Here is a 25821-nt window from a genome sequence, read left to right as displayed (position 1 = left end):
ATGGCGTAAATCTGCTAGATCTTTGGATGATTCGCCGGAATGCACGTGAGTAAATGACGTCACAAAGGTATGTAATCAAATCTTAGAGCATCGATAAAGCCAGCAGGCAGCGAACAACAGATATATCTATCAAACTTTCCCAAGCAAATATTCTGGAGGATTTAGTTGAGAAAAAAAAATGGGTTGTTGATTATCCTTTGTATGAAATAGCCATGCCTTCACATGTATGCAAAAAAGTACAGGTCATGAAACGTTTGGAGTGTCAATTGAGCTTTTTGAAAAAACAAAACAAGCTAGGCACAAAAATACAAGCACTTTGTTTAATTCATATAGCAAAAGGTGTATGTTTGCATAGCAATATAAAGTAAACATTAATATAAAAAAGCAATACATAAATATTGAAATGATAACGCGAATACCGGGCCACCACCTTATCCATTCTTATGCACGTGGAATAAAAGCTGATTTGCTATATATTGCCTTCATCGGTAGACTTTCAATCGTAATTTAACTTTAATTTTAATGCATTGTTGGTAAGACCGCACGTAGTATCACGACCATTAAGGCGCGATAATATTAATAAAAGGCGATGATTGGATATTAATGGCTTCACCAGGACGAAAATACTGCAGCCTCGCCCTATGGTTGGGTTTGGTAAGCTCATGTGCGTAATAACCGGCGCTTATTTCAAGTTACACCTAAATTTTTTAAATACCACAAATTGCGTATGAAAAACTGCTGCACGTTTAACAACTCCGTGCTTAATAACTTAATTCTCTTGATTTGGCACTCTTTTAAAAAAGGCTGATTGATAAGGCACGTTTAATACTTAGGACTTAAGTCTCCTGTTTTATTAAATGTGTTCTGCAAGAAGCATATATGCGCTAATTGATAAATGATAACCGTCCTTTGATTAACGCGAATGTAAAGTTTTTAATTTTCGTCATCTCGCCAACGTAAATTAGTTGAAAAAGGTCAAAAAAAAGATTTGTTTTGTATGCATCTATATGTATGTATATATATATATACTTACCCTTTCGGTGAAAGATCATTCATATATTTGTAAAGGTCATAAACAAACACTCTTATGTGTACAGGGTATAGAAACCTTATGAGGTGAGCAATTTGCGAAATGTTTGTGCGTTTTAGGACAAAAATTCTTTCCCAACTATCCGGTAAAATTAAGTGTATTATCCACGCGGGTCCAGGTATTGAAAATGGGTCAATATCCGGCCGGGTCCGGGTACCCGGATCCGGCGCAACACATTACTGGTTGTTTACCTTTTGTGTTAGTTGATAAATAGGGGTTTTGCCCACATACAAAATACCCGCAATCAATATTCGACCGTTACCTAATACTTAGTGACGTCATCAATTTTCGCATTGGATGAAAAGACACTTATTGTATGCATTTTCGTTGTGGCGATATATTGTTATTCGTTCTCTTAATTCGTCAGTGTTGGTGTTTATTGAACGCATTTCCGTTGCATAAATCACAAATAACGACAATACGCCAGTCTGAGCGTTGTTACAAGAGTTAAGATACACTGCTTGTATAGGAATTGCTTTCAGTATATTCAGATTCGGTCGAATATTGAAAAACACGTACAGTACTATTTGACCGATCCGAATATTCGGATTCGGTCCCGCACTTACCTATTCATTAACACAAGTATTGCAGGTTTCAACGCGGGATTTCTCGCCGTTGCCAAAATTCGTGTGATCGCCTGTAAAAATAAATGCCACAATCGTCAGAGTGTCCCATAATTACAGAGTACGCCCAAAATCGCCGGCTTTTCGTTCGTAAGCTTGAAGATTTAAGTGACGTCAACAGCTACGTAGGAACGTCCGTGACTGATTTAAGGCTCGTGTCTCTCCGACATCCGGCCTTTCCAGTAACTTCATTTTCCATTAACTTCATTTTCCATTAAAACCAATAGGTCCTGCTGTGCATGTGTTTGCTGCATTGCTTCGCTGTAAAAGAGCTACGTTACAAGATGTATTTGGCATGGAGACAATGATTTGTATTCTGTGAGCTTCATATATAACAGATGTGCACTGTTCCGACCAATAAGATCTCATCAGTGCAGCTTAGTGCGAATATAGAAGATCTTGCAGGACAAACAGCCAGGCAAACGTACGACGTCGCAACATTCTGCAAGGGATGAGTTTGTCACCGATTTATGAAAGTTGGGAAACACAGGTTTAAACCACGTTGCATCACTTTACGTCTTCCGAAAGGCTTAGCCAACCATTTCGTCGTCCAAGGGCCGAGGATAAAAACTTTAAAAAACAACATCCCAAACTACGCTTTACAATGATGTTAATCAACCAAACACAATTGTCAATTCGAAACGTCCATGCAGATCATGCAAACATTGCGCTCTTACCGAATCCAATTTTGAATTTCGATGCTCTGGATCAAGCGCGTCACGTGAACACGCAAACCGTGGTACTATTGGGTAAAATAGGTTTGTCAGGAAAGACTTGCAAAGTTAAGGAGAAAGGCACTCGAACAGGAATTCCGCGGTGACTCGACGTTCCGTCGGATGCCCGTGCGACACCTGTGAATCACTACTGTGAGTTTATTCACCTCCGCTTTCGCGAGTTTGGTCGGAGTCAGATGGCCGCCCACGCGTGACTGTGCTGTCTGTACATTTGTTGATAAACAAGAAATTAAGTTTCTTAACCTTGCGTGCTATTAGCACTTACAACCACAAATGTATGAATTCCTATAATTGAGTGGTCGAATTTGAAATAACGTGAGTGAATGGAACGCCAGCAATATGGGTAATCTCATTGATATGACATTATTTGCAAATGACAACTACTCCAGACCTTAAGTAACTATAGAACCAAGTGTGTGCCAATGCCACTTTAAAGCATGATGTAATCTCTTTAAATACCTTTACCCTGTAATACAATGGTAACAATCATTGATCGACTGACACTTGAGGTTGAGTTTCATGCTTTGCTGCCAATGTTCGATCACGGGACATATAGCGCACGCATAGGTAAGCGTATGACGTAAATGCTCACGTGGGTCTCGCTTCACGTACGAACCGTTTGTTATTCGTAACAGAAATGCGCACGACCTTGTCAGATTTTATTGCCCAACCACAAGTCACAGCAATACGAGTGGTAACATAATAAATTTTGTTGTATTTGGGTTCACTTAAATTCAGTGAGTTAAAGCGACCAATCTTTCTCCGAACACAGGAAAAAATGAAAACGAAAAAAGGCCAAGTTTCGCAAAATAGAAGGCTGCCGCGCAGTCTCTACCCTCAGGGCTATATTGCGCTTACAGATAATCTAAATCTAAACAAAATTCAGTCGCCAGCTTTCAAATGAACGCCTTTATCTGTTTGATCGCCGGGCGACCTCGCGGATCTCGATTGGTATAACGACCACCCTCATTAGAAAGAAAAGGGACTTCGGTGTGAAGACGAAAATCACTTTTTCTTTGATTTGTCTCGCTTGGTCGGCACTATTAATCGCTAATCGTTTGTTTGGGTTTCCAATTGAAAGAGTTTAGTTGAATTCATAGAAACACGTAAAGCCTCCGCCAACTCTTCCTTTCACAGTTGTACTTAATTTGTCTACATAAGACATCACACATCAGTCATATTTGGAATGCTTCATAAAACTTGAAAATTTAGAAGTTTAGCAAGCAAAGTTCTTAAATAGTTTACAGGCGAATTATACTGGAGTTGGATTGTCATAAATTTAAAATAAAAGCGCAGTTTTTAACTATTAAGGAACAAGTTTTAACTCAATCTTGCACTTGTTATCGAATGAAACATTAACAGGCAAGCAAACATTCCCATACCCCATACAATGGTAGTTGGCTCTCACAGTAACAGTGAAGGTCACATATAGGGCACCCATTGGTAAAACGCCCACGAATCGACGAGGACTGTTAAGCAGATAATTTTCCACAAATCACCAGTGGCCAAATCCCCTTCTCGCGTCATTTGTATCTAATCTTGAGCGTCCACGGAAATCATCCCAACCGCGAAAGTCGTGATAAGGATCCGTGTCACGGAACAGTAAAGTGACATTTGTGCGACGCCCGAAGGACTAACGACCGACGATGGCAAGATTTGAATGTTAAACCCGCTTCCAAACATCCCTAATTGCGCGAAAAACAAATGGGAACCTTTTTTTCTGCCAGGATGACGAATGGTGTGCGTCATTCGCCTTCGAACCTTTTTTCTAGATCTGTGGTGCAGGAGTGCTGTTGTCTTAAGCAAGCGAAATAATCTTTGGTTTGTACAGCAACACATACACACTATATATGAATATGCCCTGTTGTGAAAGTAGTTAGGATTCAAATACATCAATATTTATGTCTCCGAGAAACGAACAATAAATTATTCCAAAAAAGGAACAAGTAGGTTTCACAGTCACAATTCCACAAAAATCGATACAGCAGACTGTGGCACAATTCGAGTCAACGTCGTTGATCAAAACCAACAAGATTTAATTACGAAATTACCAATACACCAACCAATTGTTTTTCGCCATATCAACACTGACATATACTTTTTCCTATAATGTAACGAATTTGTAAATCCCGGTGCTTCCCCATTTTTATTACGAGCCCCCAAAGCCACAGTCAGTATTGTCAAGCGAGGGGAGCGATGCAAGTCATCAGTTTTCCGTTCTGCTTAGGTCAAGATCCTGTTGATCTTTATTGCCACCTGACGGAGGTGAATTTCCAAAAAGCCCTACATACCAATAAAGCATGACTCGTATGTATTACTGCACTAAACCCTTGTGTCTAACATTTTTACTGCAGGATCCACACAAACTTTTATGTGTGTAACTGATCACATTACAAAATTCCTGAAGTAGTGGATAGAAATTGAAGAAAACACAAAAGCCTTAATTATGAGCATCAAGATGAAGGATTGAAGGACACTTCATGGTGGGATTTGTCTTTTTATGACAACCGACTTAAAGCTCTTTTTCAATGCATCGCATCAGTGCTGTATTTCACAAACTTTCATTGAGTACGTCATAAACATTTACCTGAGTTCCGGACTTGTGTGGATCCATTGGTGTCCAAGTAGAACTGTACATGCCATTTAGTCTTTGTTAGTTTAGTGTGCCTACTTGTGTGACAGTCAGCCAGTTGGAAATGGTAATACGTTAATGCTTGGACAAAAAGAGCTTGTCGCAAAAATATATTGCTCCTGGTAATTTCTACGTTCTCTTTTGCAATCATTTGAGCGGATGAGATTAAAATAGCTTTACTAAATCTAAAAAAACATTTGCTTTCGCTACAAAATTAAATTTTTTGAAGTCCACAGGCAGGAAATTGAATTTTTATATAATTTTCTACACAAAGAAGTATATTTGTTTAATATGTTTTAGATGTAAGTGATTTTGTAAAATAGTTTAGTCGTATATATAAGTCGGTCATATGCGATCTGGTATTTGGCACATTTGTTGAGAAACTCAAAACGTATATCCGCACGTTTGGTTCACTGCATTGTAAATTTGACAGAGTGATTACGTTTTTCATTTAACGCAGGATATTTTACAATTCTGTTACAAAGAGTCCTCGGCGATGTCCCTTGTTTGTTCAAGTAAGTTTGTGTCGTTTTATGTTACAAGGAAATTTGTAGCAACTGCAAAATCCTTTTTGGACTTAAAAGGTGTTTTTACACACAATTTTCTATGTGTCTTATTCACATTAGCAGAAACCAAATATTTTTCATCTATTTCTATCGTAAATTACCGGGCAAATTATAGTGTTTGTGTTTAGTTTCAGGCGAGGTTCCAGAAGTTCCTTGTATTTCTTCAGTTTCGGGGTGTGTATTTGAACGTCGCCTTTTGGAGAAATACATACAAGAGAATGGCACTGACCCAACCAATGGCGAACCAATCACACCTGACCAAATCATAGAAATTAAAGTAGGTGTTGCTGTTATGATGGATCCTAAATAGGGGCTTTTTAAGTTATTCTTCATGATGTAGCGTTTTTTTAACAATTAACTGAGAGGTTACATCACAATTTACTAAGAATAAGTAAAATAATCTATCAAAACAAATAGTTGTTTTGTTTCAACTGCCTACTTGTTTTCCAAAGGCAAATGCCATTGTGAAGCCCAAACCCCCTTCAGCAACCAGCATTCCTGCCATTCTAAAGTCTTTGCAAGATGAATGGGATGCTTGTGTTTTGATGACGTACACTTTGCGACAGCAGTTGCATACTACCAGACAAGGTACATATAAGGGTTCCTCTATTTCCCGGATTTTTTACTTCCCGGGATTTGGGAAATAAAAAAAAAATTTCCCGGGATCCCGACAAAAAAATTGGCATTTTTTTTTCCTGCGTAATTGCATTATTTAAACGACTAAAATTTGTCTATTACACCCGCAAACATTTAATTTAGCAAGTTCCCGTCAAGTAATATCACATTCGCCAAGCTTAAGCTACAAAACGTAAAAAAAATAAACAGAATTTTTGTACCGCTAGGTTTACGTTGTGCTTACAAATGCGTACCAACTTCGTTTATAGTGTAAGTTTCCGCCATAAAACTGATTGAAAAACACAAAACAGGGTCATCATTTTGATTCATAGGATCCAAAAAAGCAAAAAAAGGAAAATTTATTCACTTTTTAATCTATTTTGCTTTGTTGCCATATTCCCGGGAAGTGAAATCAAAATTCCCAGGATTCGGGAACGGAATATTGTCGAGAAATCCCGGGAATTTCCTGTCGAGACATTCCCGGGAAGGAACCCTAGTACATATGTTTATCAGAAATTTTACCCCTGGTCATTTAGTGCAAATTTTTGTGTATACAAATTAGCACACTGGAACCTGCTTTTTAACAAATGATTGGATTATGTTTGTACTGTGAAAATCTATGAGAACATTACATTACAAACATTTTTATCATTGATGTTTTAATTGGGGTTGACTAGAAGAACAGTATATAGTTCATTTTAAACACTGCTCATTTAAAATATCACATCTTATCTCAAAATTAACGTTATGGCCTAGGATTAATACCTCATGTGATATGCAAGCTAATGGAACAGAAATTTAACTATTTATTGCATTTTCTTTTTCAAAAGAATTGTCCCATGCTCTGTACCAGCATGATGCTGCCTGTCGTGTAATTGCCCGTCTCACAAAAGAAGCAACTGCAGCCCGAGAGGCTTTGGCCACTCTTAAACCACATTCTGGTTTGCCTCAGCCCATACAGCCCGCTGTACAACAAATGCAAGTGGACAAGGAGCAGGATGACGGTAAATATCTGTCTGTCTGTAATGACTTAACTTAGTTTTGTATAATAAGTATAAATTTGTGTTGTTTTTTTAAGTGAACCAGAAACCAATCTCCCAGGATAAGTTTCCCTGTTGGAATCAATATTTTAGTGATAAATGTCATTTTTGTTTTAAATTATCGTGAAGTTTTCACAATTTTTAAGTCATTGTACTACTCTTGAATGAGATAGTCATTCCTTTATTTCTAATACACAGGGGAACCGATTGGACTTACAGAAGATGTCATTCAGAAACTTCAGGACAAAGCAAGCGTTCTTACTGCAGAGAGGAAGAAAAGGGGCAAGAAAATGCCTGATGACTTGGTTGGAGCTGATGATATCAAAAACTATCGACCAGTATGTCTTACTTCACATTTTTGTCGATACCAGTACAAGAAAATTTACATTTAATGTTTGCAAAACTATTTTTTACTAGATTGGATCACATCCTGGATTGCACTCTGCTTCTATTCCTGGCATTCTGTGCGTCGATCTTTGTGCTTCAGACACGAACAGGTAATGCATGAAAAGCCTGCATTAGTAGGGAAAGACATTAGGCACAGAATCCATTTTGTGTGTTTAGGAAAATAAATTTAAATTTTTATTGTCTGACGTTATTTTACTTGGTTGCATACTTTTATGTAGAGTTATCACTGGTGGAGCCGACAAGACGGCTGTTGTGTTTGACAAGGAATCAGAACAAGTGATCAGCACACTGAAGGGACACACAAAGAAAGTTACCAATGTCATTTATCATCCTACAGAGGTAAGAAAAATGTTTATTAAATGCAAAGACTCTAAAACTTGTAGCTCAACCAGAAGAGCAGTGGAAAAGGTATTTACATATATATATGCCCAGGGTTGAGAGTTCAAACCTTGCTGGGAGTTTGGCAGTGATGTGTTGAACCACAATGCAGCAACCTGTGTAATAATTTGTCGTTTGTAAATGATTACAATTATATTGTTTTTTTTTGGTCAGAGTCTTTATGCAATGGGATTCAATGTAGCAATGCAATAAAATATAATTCATATTTTTTAAAGGATATTGCCTTCACTTGCTCTGCTGATTCAACTGTGAGAGTCTGGTCAATTAAGGATGGAAGTTGTGCAACTGTCATCAAAACTCACAAGGAAGCTGTAACTGGTAATTGTATTAAAATTATAAGAGTTAGGGCAAAATTTTGCTGTTAACAATCCAATGTTTATACTTTGCTCATGATTATTGTGACATGAGGCCTGATGGCATTGTTGGTTGAGCATTGCTTGGCCATAGTGTTTCCACATTGTTTTCTCCGTAAGGTTGCACCTAGTATGGTGCCCAACGGATTACGGTGATTGTACAGTCACCACAAAGAGAAAGGCTTTGCTTTGGTCGGCAAAGTCGTCTGAAAGTCACATCAGCTGCAATGTTGAGACCTTATAGGTCGAAACAGTGGCCATCTGTATGCAGCTTACACAATGTTTACATGATAAATGAACATATATTCGCTTTATAACTTTGATAGAGTTACAAAATATGTCAAACAAATTTGCTTAGGCACCAATAGATCCAAAAGGATAAGGATTTATGCAATAGGAAACACAATTTTTTATCCCACCAACTTGTTGATGCAGTTGCTAATTGTTAATAACATTAATTCTTTTTGATACGTCAGTATCTGTGTAACAAATTAGCAACATTCAGACAAAGCATGTTTTTTATCAACGTTTTATTCACAGGAATCAGTCTTCATGCGCTCGGCGACTACTTGTTGAGTTGCAGTGAGGATCAACACTGGGCATTCAGCGATATACGAACTGGTCGCACACTCTGCAAAGTTACGGATGATGCTATTGGAAGCGGTAAGTTCAACACCTGTGTTTTATGTGGCTGTGTAGAAAATGTTACAAAAACTAAGTTTCGCAATACTGTGGTCCCCCAATCAGTGGGTCGATGAACATAATAAATGTGTGTTTGATATGTTTGCTTTGGTTGTGTCGGCGACCAATCTTTCTAAATAGTTCAAAATATATTTCCTTGCGCAGCTCTCACATGTGCACAGTTCCATCCCGATGGATTGATTTTCGGTACTGGTACTGTTGACAACCAGATCAAGATTTGGGATTTGAAGGTAATTATAAAAAAACAAATATTAAATGATTAAACAAAATAGTGATGGCCTATTTTTCCTTTTTATACTAGTATTCAGCAATGTATTTCCAGTCTACAGCTATACAACTCATATCAATACTGTCAGTTAATATTTCTCATATACTATGGTTTGGTTACATGTGCGATTATCAACGTTCACTATTTAACAAATTATGGATGATGGAATGTGCAACGGTGTAAAAATGCAAGACGTACTTTCACAATACGTATTTGCCCCCAGCTTTACGTTTATGTAAATTTCCAGGAGCGAACGAACGTGGCCAACTTTCCGGGTCACACCGGCCCGATCACGGACATTGCTTTCTCGGAGAATGGTTACTATCTTGCAACGGCAGCTGAGGATTCGTCCGTAAAACTTTGGGACTTGCGAAAACTGAAGAATTTTAAGACGCTCACCATGCCTGATAGATACGAGGTATAATCCAATAACAAACAATTGCAGTAGCGATGTTGGGAGGCTTTTATTCAATTATTTAATAAATATATGGGGTTAGTCTATTTTAGCAACAATGGGCGCTAAAAACGAATGATATAAGAAAGGTTGAAGACAGTGAAAAATCGCCACTTGGTGCTGCACAAGGGCTGTTAACATAATGGGGAACTTCAGCATTGGTCAAGCGCCCGACCCATACATCAAGACGAAAACCTGACAGGGATTCGTGGCCGGGATATCCAGGGTTCAAATCCCGGTGTGGTAAAAAAAAAATATATATATATATATAACAAGCTTCCGAGATACCAAACCCCCAAAAATGCGAATAATGGAAAGGACTTGGGACACAAAGATTCAATGTACATGTTGTTGAAATGAACATATTTACATTCTGTGCAATTCCCCAGCCAAATAAACTGTTCGTTTTCAGGTGAAATCGCTTACTTTCGACCAATCCGGCACCTACTTGGCTGTGGCAGGCACAGACCTCAAGGTCTACCTGTGCAAGCAATGGCAGGAACTGAAGACATTTACAGAGCACAGCGCCGTGACAACCGGTGTTCGTTTTGGTCAAAACGCAAGATTCCTAGCCTCTTCGGGCATGGATCGTTCTCTCAAATTCTACGGCATTATGTGATGAAACTGGAAGTTGACTGGCCCCACGGCTGATGGAAATCTTAAGCGTCTCGGACCAATGTGTGAAAAAAGTGTCATAACTGCTTGTAAATAGTGTACAGTTGTGCTCCGATTTGTATGACTGATAATAAAACAAGCACCGTTGCCAAATAACCTTGCGTGCTCCTGCCGTTGGGGTTGCTGGGAGTTCGTATTGATATTGACGTATAGGAAGTAGTTGGAGCTGGCCAACCGTCGTAGCGTGCGAAAGACCAAGGATTCTATCTTCCTTTGCCAAGTTTTGGATAACAATGTCTTAAAAGCGCCTTTTTTTGTTGCTTACTCGCACCTTCAATCACATCTAAGGTCGAAATCAACAAAACTGCCCACCCAAGAGGGTAAACCAGTGAATTTCTCTTTTGCCTGAAAATGCGATGACAAATTTCTGTGTTGGCAGCCCGCATTGACGTCAGTGCAGTAGCGGACAGATTGCTAACGGAGCAGAAATCCTAAGTTAGATGTTTTGCGTTAAAAAATCCCATTCCCGTAAGTGAATGACAGGAGAATTGTCATGAACGGAAAACCACAATTCATCAAACTAATGGGAACTGCATAAATCGTTAGCATTGTAAGTAAACGTGGATAAACTTTGATCCATTAGGTTTTCACTTTTCAAGAAGAAAAAGGGGGCCTTGCTACTAGTATTTAAACTGCTATAGGTAAAGCAGATTTACGTAGAAGCCAAGTTTAAATTGGAGACTGTCAGGCCTTTAAATGAAGGAAACCAGCAAGGTTTCTGCAGAGTCCAGAGACGACAAAGCGATTTTGGCTATCGCCCTACGCCCGTACGGTTTCCTGTGAGTGGGGACATTTTAATGACTGGTGTCAGAAAGAATGCCCAACAAAAACTAGAAATCGGGCACGAGGACAGAGCGTAGACATCCTCCGCCACTTGTAATAACACCCTCTTGTCCAAGCTGTGTATTTGATTAGCGAGAAGGCAATACCGAGAACGCGCCATTGCGTCGCTCGTTTACGAAAATCCAATCTCTTTTTCCAATCTTTCGAGAAAAAGCCTTTAGCGCAATTGGTTGATAGTCGGCGGTGCAGACGTATCGTGTTTGCTCTCGACCTGGAGGTGGCTTTAATTCGGAGATAAGATCCTGTTTGGTCTTTGTAGTGCCGCGACAGAGAATACGGACGCCCGTTCTTCAGACTCGCGTAACAGTTTCCACAGAAGCTTGTTGACAAAATTTGCTGTGTTTTGTCACGCTGCTCGGCGAAGGAATTCGGATTATCACCGTCTGGCTTAGTCAAATCTGTGGCTTAGGTCAACAGCAGTGTCACTCTATTTTAGGAAAAGGCTCTGCTTGTGAAAAGTGATATGTCTGATTCGCTAAAACGCTAGAATCCACCAGATATTTGTGTTAGTTTTGCCGAGATTTGCGCTACGCCAACGACGAATGTTTGTATTAATCGATTCTTAGAAGACGTATTTGATAAAAATAAACGTATGCCCGTATTTTCTTTTTTTGTTTATGAACAGTGAAACAACAGATTGTTGGTATTTGTTTTCTTATCAAAATAACTTGTTATGTAAGTTACGACCACTCATTTTCCCAGGGTAGGCCTTATTATTGCCCTTTCGGCCGATTGTAATGAGCTGGCAATAGCACAGTAGCACTTCATAGGAAGTCATACTTAACTATTGGAGGAAGTCACTGAGGTCAATAAAGACGTAGTTTTCTTCTGTGAAGAAAGTCCCTCAAAATGAAGCTGAAACCTAATCAATGGACTGTGCATGGACATACACCCTCCAAGCATAGTTTGATGATATATGCTTTTGCAATTTTGTATTTATTTACAATTTTTCCATCGACACAATCATCTTTTTCTGCCAAGCCACATCACCATCACCACCATGCTCCAAGACCAGCAATTTATCACAATGAGTTTGCTGTCGAGGTATTGGGTGGAAACCAAGTGGCTGATAACGTTGCTGCCAGATTTGGACTTGTAAACAAGGGGCAGGTATGCATATTTTTTTAAAGATTTTTTCTTTAAAATGGTATATGTTCAATATATGCTTTATGTAGGTTGCGGAACTTGATGGCTGGTATATTTTTGCCAATAGAAGACTCCGTAAGCGCTCTGTTGAATTTGGTGAAAGGCAAAGTTACAGCATCAAACTTTTAAAATCAGCTAAAGAGGTAATGTAAGTTCTGTGATTCTGTCACTAAAACTAAATTTATTTAAAAGATGAAGAAGATGTTGGTGCTTAGAAAAAACATATCTATGTAATTTGATTTTCTATGCTAGGTTTTGTTAGTGGAAAGACTGAAGACTCTTCGTCGTGTAAAAAGAGATGCACTCTCGATTCCAAACCGATCACCGAATGATCCGCTATGGGATGACATGTGGTACATGGTAAATATATGTAAGACCGATACCATACCCTCTAGTCATGGGAAATATACATATAATTATCTGTAGAATTTTTTTTAATTATTTATAATTTTTTTGTTCAATACAATAATTTTTTCCACCTGTTTAAAAAAGACCTATTTTTGTAAAAAAAAAGCAAAAAATGACATTCCTGTTTTTCTTTATTTTGCAGCATTGTGGGGAACACAACGGGTCTTACTGTCCATGTAGCATGAGAGTTAAAGATGCTTGGAGAGCTGGCTATAATGGGGAGGGAATTGTTGCCACCATTCTGGATGATGGCATCGAAAAAAACCACCCTGATCTTACCCAAAACTTTGTAAGAACATTTGTGCCAAAATTTTATCTGTATCCGTTCAAACGCTCATAATTGTGCACTCATGAAATTGTGCTATTGTCTGTTTTAGGATCCCTTGGCATCATTTGATTTCAATGACAATGATTCTGATCCCTCCCCGAGGTATGACCCAACCAATGAGAATAAGCATGGAACAAGGTGTGCTGGTGTAACTGCTGCTGTACAGGACAACTACATATGCAGTGTTGGTGTTGCTTATGGGGCAAAAATAGGAGGTACATATTTTTAAGACTTTTTTTAAATTCATTGCGACTTGGACATCTTGCAACAAATGGGTTTAAAATAGTAGGGTATGGGATTATTTATTCTTTCAAAACCTCCTTCACATACTCAATTTAGAGTTTGCAAAAGTTTTTCTGATCAACTTATATAGCATTGGTAATTCTCAAAGACCAAAACAGGTGGACTTAGCTGCAATTCAACCTTTGCCATCCGTGGCCACAAGCAAACAGCGCAAATACCGAATCCCATTAGCAGACACGCAAAACATGTTTATCGGGCTCGCAGTCCAAATATTGGCGAACTCGCGGTGGACGAAGCGAGGTCGCAGATGCGCAAACAGAAATGCGCGACCGCGTTTTTGCCACAGCGAAAATGAAATTTTCTTTCGCAGGTGTTCGAATGCTGGACGGTGACGTCACTGATAAGGTGGAGGCAATTTCCCTGAATTTCGCGTTGCACCACGTGGATATTTACAGTGTCTCCTGGGGTCCAGACGATGACGGTACAACCGTGGAAGGTAAATGTTTGTTATATTTTCGCAAGTGCTTCGAGAAATTTCTGGTTATTGGTTTTTATTGCTCTTGTTTCGCTGCAACTTGAAATCTATGCACAAGGTCCGGATTAAGGGTTTGTTTTTGTGAACGCCATTAACATTAAGTTAGCTGTTTGCATGTAGTTTTTGGTGATAACCGTATTGTCGTTTTATTTTTCATATAGGCTCATAAATACTCCAACTCTTTGCGAGGGATGGTATATACTTTTTACTTTGCCTTGCATTTTTTTGCCTGTAGATAGAATGCACTCTGTAAATCCACCACCTTTTTGCGGCAAAATCCACAGAAAATGGCCTAATTTACCACCACCGTTGCTTTATAGGCCCTGGGAACCTCGCCAAGGCGGCATTCGCGAGGGGGGCCAGGCAAGGTCGCAACGGGCGCGGCGCCATCTACATTTGGGCGTCTGGGAATGGAGGCCACAACAAAGACAGCTGCTCGTGTGACGGTTACATCAACAGTATATACACGATAGCCGTGAGCAGGTACTGCAGTTATGTTTCGTATGGTAATATTCATTGCCAACGTGGAATTTTATCACCAGACGGCGAAAACGCTTAAAAGACCGCATTTGCGCGATAAAGTTGCAAATTAGTAGTCTTACGGCTTCGGTTACAAGCTAAGTCCATTACTCTTTTGGCAATAAAACAGCGACGAGGTCCTACAATTACCAGGCACAAAATACAATTTGACGCTGCTGCTTTTTAAACGTTAGACCTAATGCCATAATTTATGGCTCGATAAACGCCCCTATGTGCCATATTTAATATTATGAACACACAAAAACGTTTTCTAACTCGTTATATACAGTCTGCCGATCATGTAAAAAGATCGCGCTACCCCTAACCTTGTATTGCGATTTATATGACGTAAATAATTACACGGTATTTTAAGGTTTAAGTGTTCGTGGAAAAATTTGCCACAAATTCTTCCTCCAAAGTCTGAAAGTTGAGTTGATTTGTGAAAATTAAAGTTGATTTTTTATTTCACAGTGTTTCTCAATACGGCTTGCGTCCCTGGTATTTAGAGGGTTGTGCATCAACAATGGCGACAACGTACAGCAGCGGGGAAGTGTACGAGGGTAAAGTGGTGAGTGCACTTTTTCTGTTGCTTCTACATAAAAACTGACAACAGTTTTTACACTATGTGTCTGTCTCTTGATTGAGTTCAAATGTGGAGCGCGAGGTTGTTGTGTTCATTCACACTCGCTCAAATTCCCGGAATGCAAATACGCGCGCGAGTTCTGTTAACATTTCAAGCGCGCGGAACAAAATAACACTTTGCGCTCCGAAAACCCGATTCTCTTCAAAAGCGGAAATTCGTATTTTGCGGTCACGATGTTTTCACAGCCGAAACCAGCTGTACGTGCGTTCAATAAACCCGCAAGTCCCTCTGAAGAATGATAAACGACGTTTCGGTCGTTATGCAATCGACCTTCATCAGACCGTATCCAAGCAAATGGATTTGACCAAATAAATTTTGTTTTGTCTGGAAGACCATGTGAGTTTATTGAACATTATATCCGGTAGCTTCAGCAACAAATTGTACGTTTTTCCGACTAGAACGCTCAAAAATTGAAAAACAAAGCTATGCACAAATTATGATTTAGACGAACTTGAAATTACATCACAAACTTTATCAACGTCTCGGGATTTGACTTTATGATTTTCGTTTCATATAATTGCAAGGGACCCAAATGCTGTTTTTGCGAATCTTACCCGAAAGTTAGTGACTTTTTGTGAGCTCGGCCAAGGTCAACGAACGGTTACAAGATATTCTCTAAACGCTACCAGCAGTTACCGCAAAAATCTCTCTTAAATTCCCGTAGTATCACGTGACCCGTGTCCTCCTCGAATCACGACTGACACTGTTGGCTTTTTGACTGTCTCTCGCCGTCGAGGTCAAGAGGCTTGCGTCACCATGCAGGTTTGGTTACAATTGATTGACTGGCACGCGTCTCGGCGTGCATTTCGCGAATTTTTGCCGGATCGTGTTTTTTTCCACTCGAAAACGTCTTGTTTTTGGAGAGGATTGGAAGTCGCGCGACCGCGTCGAGTTCTGAGAGCGATTTTCGTCAAAATACGAGCTCATGCGGTGCGAGGTGACGTGCGTCTGTCAGACTAAAGGCACGTGAAGCTATGTTGCATCGCACATCAACGTTCTTTGTAATTTCCGTAAACTGTGAAAGTCCATTGAAGTACATGGAAATTTCAAGCCTTTATAGCCAGGATTTCTAAATGTACGTTGATTGCATGCTGTGATCCGTTGCATGCTCTGATCTGTGTTACGCGGGCCTTTACAAACTGTCATTTGCTTGTCCTTCAAACACCCTTTCCGCGTCCACTTTTCATACATTTACCAAGTGCTCCATGTCTACATTCATAGAGAAGGCCCACGTTTAATACAGGATTAAGATGTTGGCCTGTAGATTAAATAGTAAACCCGAATATCTCCCATCTGTATTCAAATTTCCTTACACGTTCGGCGTGACCGCAATCTGCTCGCCTAAGTGTTTAGTCATCATCTGATGATTTAGTGATTTGCTTGGAATTATGCCCTGTCGAGCGCACAAACAAGATTACCTTCACCGCAAATCTTGTCTGTATGTCAGGAACACAGTTCTCTGACATTTATTCTATCTGAGATGTAAAACGTATGGCAGAGGGATCGTTGCTAAAGGATCGAGCGTTCAAAATGCCAACAGTCGATGATTTCATTTTATTTTTTGGTTACATCCTAGTTTACCCCATAACCTATACCTGCTCCGTTCAAAAGTTCAAAAAAGGAACCGATTCTTTGTTACCTCATTTTATTTGTTCCGATGTTTCAAGTTCTTTTCCGCGTTCCTTCACACATAGTTCTTTTCCCTCAAAATCCTAAATTTCCGCGTCTCATTGGATTTGACTCTCAATGCCCCCGTTTGGTAATTTGTGCAGTAGCAGCAAAAAATACATCAACAAGCGAACCAGTCTTATAAATTTCCTCAATTTCAATTTTCCGTGTACTTCCGCTTGTCATCATCACACATACAATGTTAAGAACTGGACATATTTTTAGATCACAACCGACTTACACGGGCTATGCACGAACCAACACACCGGCACCTCGGCCTCGGCGCCCATGGCGGCCGGTGTGGTGGCCCTTATGCTCCAGGCCAACCCAGATCTGACGTGGCGTGACGTTCAACACATAATAGTTCGAACCTCGAACTCCCGAGGCCTCGCGTCCACCGATTGGGTCCAAAATGGCGCCGGGTACAACGTGTCCCACTTGTTCGGTTTTGGGCTGCTGGATGCTGCTGCCTTGACCCACGTCGCTAAAAGTTGGACTGAGGTTCCAGAGCAGCGTGAATGCGTAAACCACCCCCAGCGCCTGATACGGTAAGTGTTGTGTGTCTGATGTCTGCTGTGTCGAAGGGAAACGCGAAGCTGCAAATTGCCGGGATTCGTCTGCCTACTTCTAGGGACGTCATTGTGCAAACTACGTTTTATGATTCTGAGAATAAAGAGACTTGCCCATACTGTTGAGAGCATTGCCATGTTTTATTTATTTAAAACGTCATTAGCCAGTCTCTTTATTCTCAGAATTATGAGCAGATTCGTAAATCAGTGTTCCTACGTGTGAATTGTAACAATAAAGTCAATTTCTTTTGGCGCGATAGTATAAAGTGTCGAATTTCATCGGTAAAATTAAAACAGTTATACTTCCGACTACCAATCATACATTTTTGTGAAACGTTTTACAGGGACATTTCCCATCACCAAGCTGTCACTGTTTCCATGACGACCAGCGCCTGTCACCGACACACCAATGAGATCGGTTATCTCGAACACGTGGTCTTGCGCATCTCGCTCGACCATACGAAGAGGGGCGACCTCCAAATATTTCTGACTTCACCGTCGGGCACCGTTTCGAACATTCTGGATCGTCGGTATGGCAACCATCAAAACTAGCCCCAATTTAGGCAGCAAAGGCAGGAATTTTGTGTGGTTACATGCAGGGGCGTATCCAGGAATTTTTAAAGGGGGGGTCCAAATTTGTTTAGGGAATTCCCCGATTTTCAAGTACAAACTAAGTATAAACTATTGTGGGCGAAAATCGCAAAATACGAACGCCGGTGTTCGCGCCAATCGTCACATAAACGGTTGCTTTCTGGCTTGCGCAATTGTGTAACGCTATGGAAAGTTTAACAACTAAACTAATTGACTATCACGCAAATAAACCGCTTGTCATTACAACGTGGCCACTGAAAAACGACGTTTCGTCCATGAACTGACGAAAAATGACACTTGTTTCGTAACAATGCTCCCTGTTTGGAAACAATGGCGAATGCAACACGATGCGGTTTTTAGGTCAACGTCAAAGAAAATTTCTGGTTTTCACGCGGATTTTGACAAAAAATACAGTGGCGTTTGTTTAGTTATCAAAACAGACCAAAATATTTCACAAAAAGGGGGGGGTCCGGACCCCTCGGACCCCCCCCCTGGATACGCCCATGGTTACATGTGTTTACTTGTATTTCTGAGAACAAACAGGCTGGTCTATGACGCATTTAAATTTGACATGTCCCAATCAAGACCTCTCAGGAGTTTTTAATGCCAGCCACGGCAATTACTGAATTGATGATGGCGTTGAACCCATGTCTTTGGCATTTAAACTTATTTTGGTGTCAGATACCACTAAATATATCAAACATTACCGCGTACTTCAATACGCACTGAAATTCGCACACGTTGCTCATCGCAGAATGGGTTCATGTCAGGATGATGAAACAACGAATATTTTTTTTTAAATAGTGTAATCGCATACGTAATTTTTTAGCGACTACGATCGATCGAACGAGGGATTCTCTCAATGGGAATTTATGACGACACACCACTGGGGGGAAAACCCCATGGGGGTTTGGCAGCTGAATATTCGAGATATACCAAAGGCCAGCAGGTTCAGGGACTCAATGCGGTCAAGGTCAATACACAGGAGAAATGGTCAACTTCACCAGTGGCAGCTAATCTTCTACGGAACACAATCTCACCCGCAACCTGACTTTAACTACAGCAACTGTGAAGGTCGGTGTAGCTCAGGGGCGCACAAATTGTTTTTAATGAAGGCCAATTTTAATTTTAATCAGGTACAGACGATCGCAGGCCAGTGTTTTTGCAAATATACGACTACAAAATAATCGTTTTGTTTCTCTGAAACAAAAAACATGCTAACGGGACACATTAAATACCGCGGTGGGTCAAATTTGGCCCTCGGGTTACACTTTGGACACCCCTGGTCTAGCTAGAATAGAAGTTACGTGAGAGCTGAGTGTTGAAAATACTTTTTCTTAGGCGGCAATCACTGGAAACAGCTTTTAAAACTTAACTACCTTGAAACGCTAATAAATACTAACGTAAATTTTGTTGCACTACAAGGTGGCAGGCCTTCAAAAACAGGCCGCACGGCACCAAAGTTGATTCAAGATTCCGTAACTTAAGTCCTTTTCCAGCATTTCCACAAGATCACTGTCACGCCGAATGCGATGGCTGCTGCGGAGCTACGCAAAGGGATTGCACCCGCTGCAGACATGTCTCTACGTTGCACGGGGAATGCATTGCTGCATGCTCAAGTCGTCAATTCGTTGACACCGACAGTCAGATATGCCGGGTAAGGGGGCTTGGCTTCATCCCGACCTCCAGCGGTATTTATTGCATTAAAATGTCTCAGCTAGGCGGGAAAATGTTAACCCCGCAACGTCACCACGTTCCCACTGTAACTACTTTTTGAACGCGGCGTTTCGTATTGCCCTAAATTTTTATATAACAACCACATGTGCACCTATAACAAGTCAGATCGTAAGTCAGACTTTATCATCATAAGCTTATAGTCAGGGTTAATCCAATTATTTTGACGGATTTCCCGATTTTACTGTTGCGGGTGCTCGAGTTTTACTAATTACGACCGCTAATTCTGTACTACACGTTACATGAAAGGCCGATTGCGTTACGTTGTCGTAAACTACAATGCGCGTTTTTGCGGTAATACCTGCGCCTACAGTTTTCTTTGCTGTTAGTTTGGCAGAAAAGGTTTGAATACTGTTTAAACCCAAAAGGATTAAATGTGAATAAAAGTTCTGCTTGCATTTCAGTCATGCTGGAGAAGCTGTCGTACCTGTGATGGAAGTGGGTCGAACAACTGTACGTCATGTGAAACGGGTTACGCCATTGTTGACGGGGCTTGCGTCAAAACATGTAGTGACGGTTTCTACCTTAACCCATGTGAGTATGTCCTTATCTAATTCTAAGCACCAGAAGCAGTACCTTTTGCAAAAGCTTGGCTTCCAATGGGTTGTAGCAGTGGTTCTTAGCCCTTTTTCTTGTCCAAACCCCTTTAAAATCACCAAGTACTTCTCACAACATTAGTAGTTTCATCCCTAATGATAAGTCTTTTACACACACAATAGGAACACGTCACGCACCCCTGTCTGTTAATCAAGGTATACGACATTTCCGAAAACTCAAAGCAACATCTCTTTACCATTGTCATGGATTTAGCGTGTATTTTTATGGCTTCAAGTTGTTCAACAAATTAGCAATAGGTTAATTGACCAGTCTGTATGCAACACGTCTTTATACATACAGTGTCAATTTTATCACACGTTAGATCGGTGTTTAACTCGTTTGGTAAAACTTCTTCTGTTTATTTAACCTTAATATAAGCCTTAATTTTGTTTCTTGTAGTAAAGCAGAACTGTATGAAGTGTGATGCGATATGCCACACCTGTCACTTCAGAAGCAGCCACTGCACCTCTTGTCGCGCCGGTTTTGTGTAAGTTCCTCTCTTTTGCCTTACATTACACCATCCCTGTTTTTCAAAGAAAATCCTTCTTTTCCCTTTCAGATTTGAAAAGAAAACTTGCCGACCGTCTTGTCCCTTGGGGTCTTACCTGGTATCAATAGCGGATGGGTGTAGGCTCTGTCACCATTCCTGCAAGCGGTGTATAGGCTCACCAAACCGATGTACAGCGTGCTCAAGCGACCATGTGCTGTTCCGTGAGCGCTGTATGCGGGCATGCCCCGATAAGTACTTTCCTGATTTCGATCGTCGCTCGTGCCGCAAGTGAGCCCATTCACAAAAATGTGTCGTGTTTTTTTATGTTCTTGTAGTGTTTCCTGGTATGCTATGTAACACTAAACTTTTTAATGATCCCGTCGTATGTTCAACTCAGATGCCACTCATCGTGTCGAAGTTGCAACGGACCCCGCAGAAGTAATTGCACCCTTTGCAAAGGCGGCAAGAGGTTGTCTAATGGACAGTGTGTGGAGGTTTGCCGGGACGGTAGGTTACATATAAGCGCATGGGTTCTTCGCATGTAGTTTTTCCATTTTCTGACTTAAAACGCTCTGATGTTTGGTTGCGTTCTCTCTAACCGAATAACTTGGTTCCAAGCTGGACACGAAAAATCGGTTAACTTTCGCAATATATTCACGGTTTTGTATTTCTTACCTTTGGGCTTTTTCCCAGCAAAAGTTAATTAGCCCATTTCTTTAAACAAATAACCGTTTTTTGGAAAACAACAATGTATCGAAATTCGTTGCTTATTTAACCAACTAAAATTTTTTAACCCCTTACCCCTGCCTGCACTTCCCTGCTGCCTTCCGATTAACCCTCTGTACTAACCTACTGTGCATGTAGAGTTTGACGGGGATTTCATGAGGAACCCATGTTTGTTGATACTGCGACTGCAGTGGTGCCATTTGCCCATGTTTGGCCCCAGCTGCTGTCACACGTGCACAGAATTCCAGAACTTCATAGAGTCGTCGGGTGATTCCTTTTTGGAAGGCGACGACTTTGAATCGACTGCCGCCCTCCAAAATTCAACTCCGCCGCCAAATTCCCCAACGCCACGCTAAATCTCCGTCCTTTCATTGAAACTTTGCATGTTACTTTTATTGGCGTCTGGCTACGGGACTAGTGATTGACGCAGTCTTGTCCGTTTCTATCACCATCCCACGGCGTAAGCCTTACTTTAAATTCACGCCATACTGAGAGTAGCACCCGAAGTTACACAGGTGGGATTTCCCCTTTTGTTCAAAGCACGCAGCCTGGACTCTAATCGTGACTCAAGATGTAGATTTTTTTTGTGATCAGTAGCTTTTTTTACTACGCTTTGTATTACGTCCATTCACCTTCTACCGTTCTTCAATCGCCGATGAAATATTCCCCCAGCATGACTTGCTTCTTAAAAAAACATGATTTTTCCTTTGTATAAATCCGCCGACAAACCTCATCGAAGCGATGCAAGCTCGTTTGTAATCGCCTACCTCCAAACTTGAGTAACAGCATGTGGGAATGTCCTATCTTTGACTACTGTTTTCTCTTCTCGTGCCTTTTCCCTCTAATCTGCCGATCGCTTTTAACCGGTGCCTTTTTGTGGCAACTTTTACGCCCGTGTTCGCCGCGCCGCAACATATTTCCATTCTGTAAAAAAAATATCGCGCAATTAATCGTTTTGTTTAAATTTACGCGTAACTGTAAAACTAATGTAGATGCCATGAGAAAAGGTAGCCTAAAAACTATCGCCTTGGGGGAATAACCAGGAGAGTTTTCTGAAGTATTGCAGAAGACGACACATGTGCATTCGTTGCACACGCACTTGTCTAATTCCCTAAAAAGAACGGAAATATTTGCCAGCCGCTGCATGCAGCACGTATGTAATATATATGTATCGCTCTGATTTTGTTTCAGGGTTCGATTAGGGTGTGGTAGGGTTCAAAGAATCTGCCTTTTCGTTCTGGTGTATTAACCAAATATTATTTCTTGCTTTTTAAGTGAGTAAGTGATTAAGATTGAAACATAAGACTTACTTGAGCTTTGTCATGATATTATCGAACCCATAGGTAAAATCACCAGCGGTATGTACGTGGCTGCGCAGTGTAGTTGGGAATCATTACGCCGAGATCAGGGGCAAATCCGTACCAAATTAAAAAATCAACCCAAATTTTCCTTCTAATGAAGGCTTTTTTCAGTCGAAGCAACATAAATATGTAAATAAAATACCCAAAACATTATTCAATGGTCCTTTTCTGTGACTCAAACGCCAGTATATGTGCCCAATATTGCTGAGTCATGTTGGATAGGTTTTGACGTGTGGTAAACCGAAAGTTCGGTTTGCCGAATTTATTCCGCCGAAACCAAGGTTTTTACAATTATTCGGTTTCGGCCGAATATTTTTGCAAAATTCGGCCGAATTCGAAACTTTTTTACTGCATGCAACACTGATACGCAAAGTTTAGAATCATTGTTCAAACTGCACTAGTGTGTTTTATTTGTCAATAGTAATCGAAATCAACTTTAAGTGCCATAAAAGGCTGTATGATAGGATCAGATCCATTCCAGCACATGTTTTGTTTAAATTTATTGCGATTTTAAAGAGATGGAAACCAAAATTAGTTTATGTTTATTCGGCAGAATTTGTTCGGCAACTTCTGCCGAATATTCGGTTTCGGCCGAATAAAAAAATTGCTGTTTCGTTGCATCACTAGTTTTGACGTGCGGTAAACCGGCAATCTTTTCTCCAGCTCCTCGAAATCGCCTGGCTCGGTATCGGAGCATATGTTTAATGGTGAGATCTGGGGGCCACTGTCGTAAGCCCGCCTGGCGCTGGCAATGCTGCGGAACATGTTCATTTGCAGAACGCGGCTAAGATCGCCCTAGTGTTCAAGCAACTCAACAATACAGCAGCAGCGTTTGCCACTGTAGTTTTGTCCTAATGTCGGCTTTTGTTATGATAACTCTGAAGTAAATTATTTCCATTGTTTCAAGTAATATATTTGTCTGCATGGCTTGTTTTATGTGATTTTATGCACATTTATCAGTTTTGTGTTAAAAGACAACAACCAATTACCCCAAAACATCCAGATCACCTATTCACAATAATTATATTCCTGCTAAATCCTACGGTTTTGGAATATTTGTATCTGTATAAACCTGCGCTTAACCCAGCTTAGTTAGCATTTCAACCCAGCGCCCGCCGCTTGCCAGCTCCCTGCATTGTTTATTGTGCCGCTTACCTTGCTTTCGTGTTGGAATCTTGTACAGTTTTTTAATGGTTCCATTGTCCACGTCACCGAAAGCTAAATGACACGCTGGTTCGCGTCAAGTTAGCTGGTGTACGTAACAATGGCTTCCACCACATGTTCAGTGCAAACTTGGCTCCTGTAACGTATTACACGTTATTTTGGCCTTGTTTATGTTTTGACGTGACCTGTACAGTAATTCCCTAACCGCAGCAATCCGGCCTTAATCCGGTTAACGTTCGTATCTGAGGTTTACGTAAATTAAATTTTATTTCATCACCTCTGCCACTCACTACGGGGCTGCGGTGCATCATGGATTTTGGTTTTGGCGCCAACCGACATTTTGTGCGTTTTGTCAACCGTATCATGACACAATTTGCTGTAATTGTGTGGCAAATAAAAACAAATTAGCGCCGGATTGAATTTTTTCAGGGTGGAGTGAGAACTTGTATGTTTTGGCAACGTAATCGTAGCTGATTGAATCGGTGTGAGTAAACTAAGTTATCCCAAACTTATGTCACTCTTATCAGCAGCGCTAACGCTGACTACAGGTTTCAGTGACCGCCAATTACGCCCAGAACAATAAACCATTGTTCTTTGTTATATGTATCAAATGTGTGCTTTAAATATTGCACGCCATTCGAACCTCAAAGAATTTGGTTTAAATAACACACAATTATTATAAAAAATTATAGCGTTTAATATATTTTGTTTTAAAAAATACATGTCCTTTTACTGCTTAAAATTAAGGTAAATATTACACACTTACAACAAATGAAACCTTTTTCAATGAGCGATTTTAGTGTTTACAACTTGTCATTTACAACTTGTGAAACGAAATGCTGAGTATAAATAGACTGGCCCATATTGTTATTAACACTGTCATGTTAAAGACGTTTCGACAAAAACTTTTGTCATCATCAGTTTGACTGACGCGATTGGTAGAGCTCCATCAATATAAGGAGCTGACCTGACCGACGTCACAGATAAGGCTCGCGCGGGTGGTGACGTCATTTTGCTATCGGCCACACACCATACAACAGCAACAACCACAACTCAACGTGGACGGCACTTCTGCACCACTATTTTTATTTAATGTGTAATGTGTTTGTTGCGTTTGTTGCTAACGCTGCCAGGCATAATCAGGATAATCCTGATGAAGGATTGTTGTATAACAACCGAAACGTCGAACAAACAAGTTTTTCTTTTGCCAGACGAGCTTTTCATTACTAAAAAGTGTTTGTTGCGTTTTATGCCGTTTATTGTGTATTTTGCGTTTTGCGTCGCTTTCTGCGCATTTTCCGCCTCTCAGTGGTGTGTGGCCGATAGCAAAATGACGTCACCACCCGCGCGAGCCTTATCTGTGACGTCGGTCCGGTCAGCTCCTTATATTGATGGAGCTCTACCAATCGCGTCAGTCAAACTGATGACGACAAAAGTTTTTGTCGAAACGTCTTTAACATGACAGTGTTAATTACAATATGGGCCAGTCTATTTATACTCAGCATTATGAGAAAACCCGTGAGTTGTGTTCCTAAAACGAAATGTTACGAAATTAATAGAAAGGGATAAATATGAATTATTGCAGTTTATCTCGCACGTTTTATTGTGACAAAACTTTGAAACTTTCCTTCGAGAAAACAACTGTTACGTAACAACAACTTTGTTCTGAAGAAGTATTCAATCTACACAAGAAATGT

The 25821-nt window shown here is 40.4% G+C and overlaps 2 protein-coding genes across 3 annotated transcripts; both read left to right on the top strand.

The window, feature by feature from the left end:
- Nucleotides 1-5456: 5456 nt before the first annotated feature.
- LOC145894064 (pre-mRNA-processing factor 19-like) lies at nucleotides 5457-10644 on the top strand. The gene is made up of 12 exons (XM_082982503.1): nucleotides 5457-5594; nucleotides 5774-5922; nucleotides 6098-6233; nucleotides 7091-7264; nucleotides 7499-7638; nucleotides 7718-7797; nucleotides 7927-8047; nucleotides 8323-8425; nucleotides 9001-9123; nucleotides 9307-9392; nucleotides 9678-9848; nucleotides 10297-10644. Exons 1-12 carry the CDS (start codon nucleotides 5576-5578, stop codon nucleotides 10501-10503), a joined length of 1509 nt encoding a protein of 502 aa, XP_082838629.1. The 5' UTR covers nucleotides 5457-5575; the 3' UTR covers nucleotides 10504-10644.
- A 1089-nt stretch (nucleotides 10645-11733) lies between these two features.
- Nucleotides 11734-24539, top strand: LOC145895301 (furin-like protease kpc-1). 2 transcript variants are annotated; one of them, XM_082984091.1, is made up of 17 exons: nucleotides 11734-12512; nucleotides 12578-12691; nucleotides 12801-12908; nucleotides 13099-13245; nucleotides 13334-13499; nucleotides 13898-14023; nucleotides 14383-14545; nucleotides 15053-15149; nucleotides 17118-17440; nucleotides 17806-17991; nucleotides 18882-19126; nucleotides 19552-19709; nucleotides 20191-20320; nucleotides 20783-20870; nucleotides 20943-21161; nucleotides 21271-21380; nucleotides 21738-22549. In XM_082984091.1, exons 1-17 carry the CDS (start codon nucleotides 12252-12254, stop codon nucleotides 21953-21955), a joined length of 2859 nt encoding a protein of 952 aa, XP_082840217.1. In that variant the 5' UTR covers nucleotides 11734-12251; the 3' UTR covers nucleotides 21956-22549. The 2 variants fall into 2 exon arrangements, with proteins under 2 accessions (XP_082840217.1, XP_082840218.1); XM_082984092.1 differs by lacking the exon at nucleotides 21738-22549 and adding an exon at nucleotides 23624-24539 and having other exon boundaries at nucleotides 11736-12512.
- The last annotated feature ends 1282 nt before the right edge of the window (nucleotides 24540-25821 follow it).

This window comes from Ascidia mentula, chromosome 3 (assembly GCF_947561715.1).
Source record: "Ascidia mentula chromosome 3, kaAscMent1.1, whole genome shotgun sequence".
Lineage (NCBI taxonomy): Eukaryota > Metazoa > Chordata > Ascidiacea > Phlebobranchia > Ascidiidae > Ascidia > Ascidia mentula.
The sequence above is the reverse complement of the archived record's forward strand: the minus strand, read 5'-3'. Positions and strand labels throughout refer to the sequence as shown.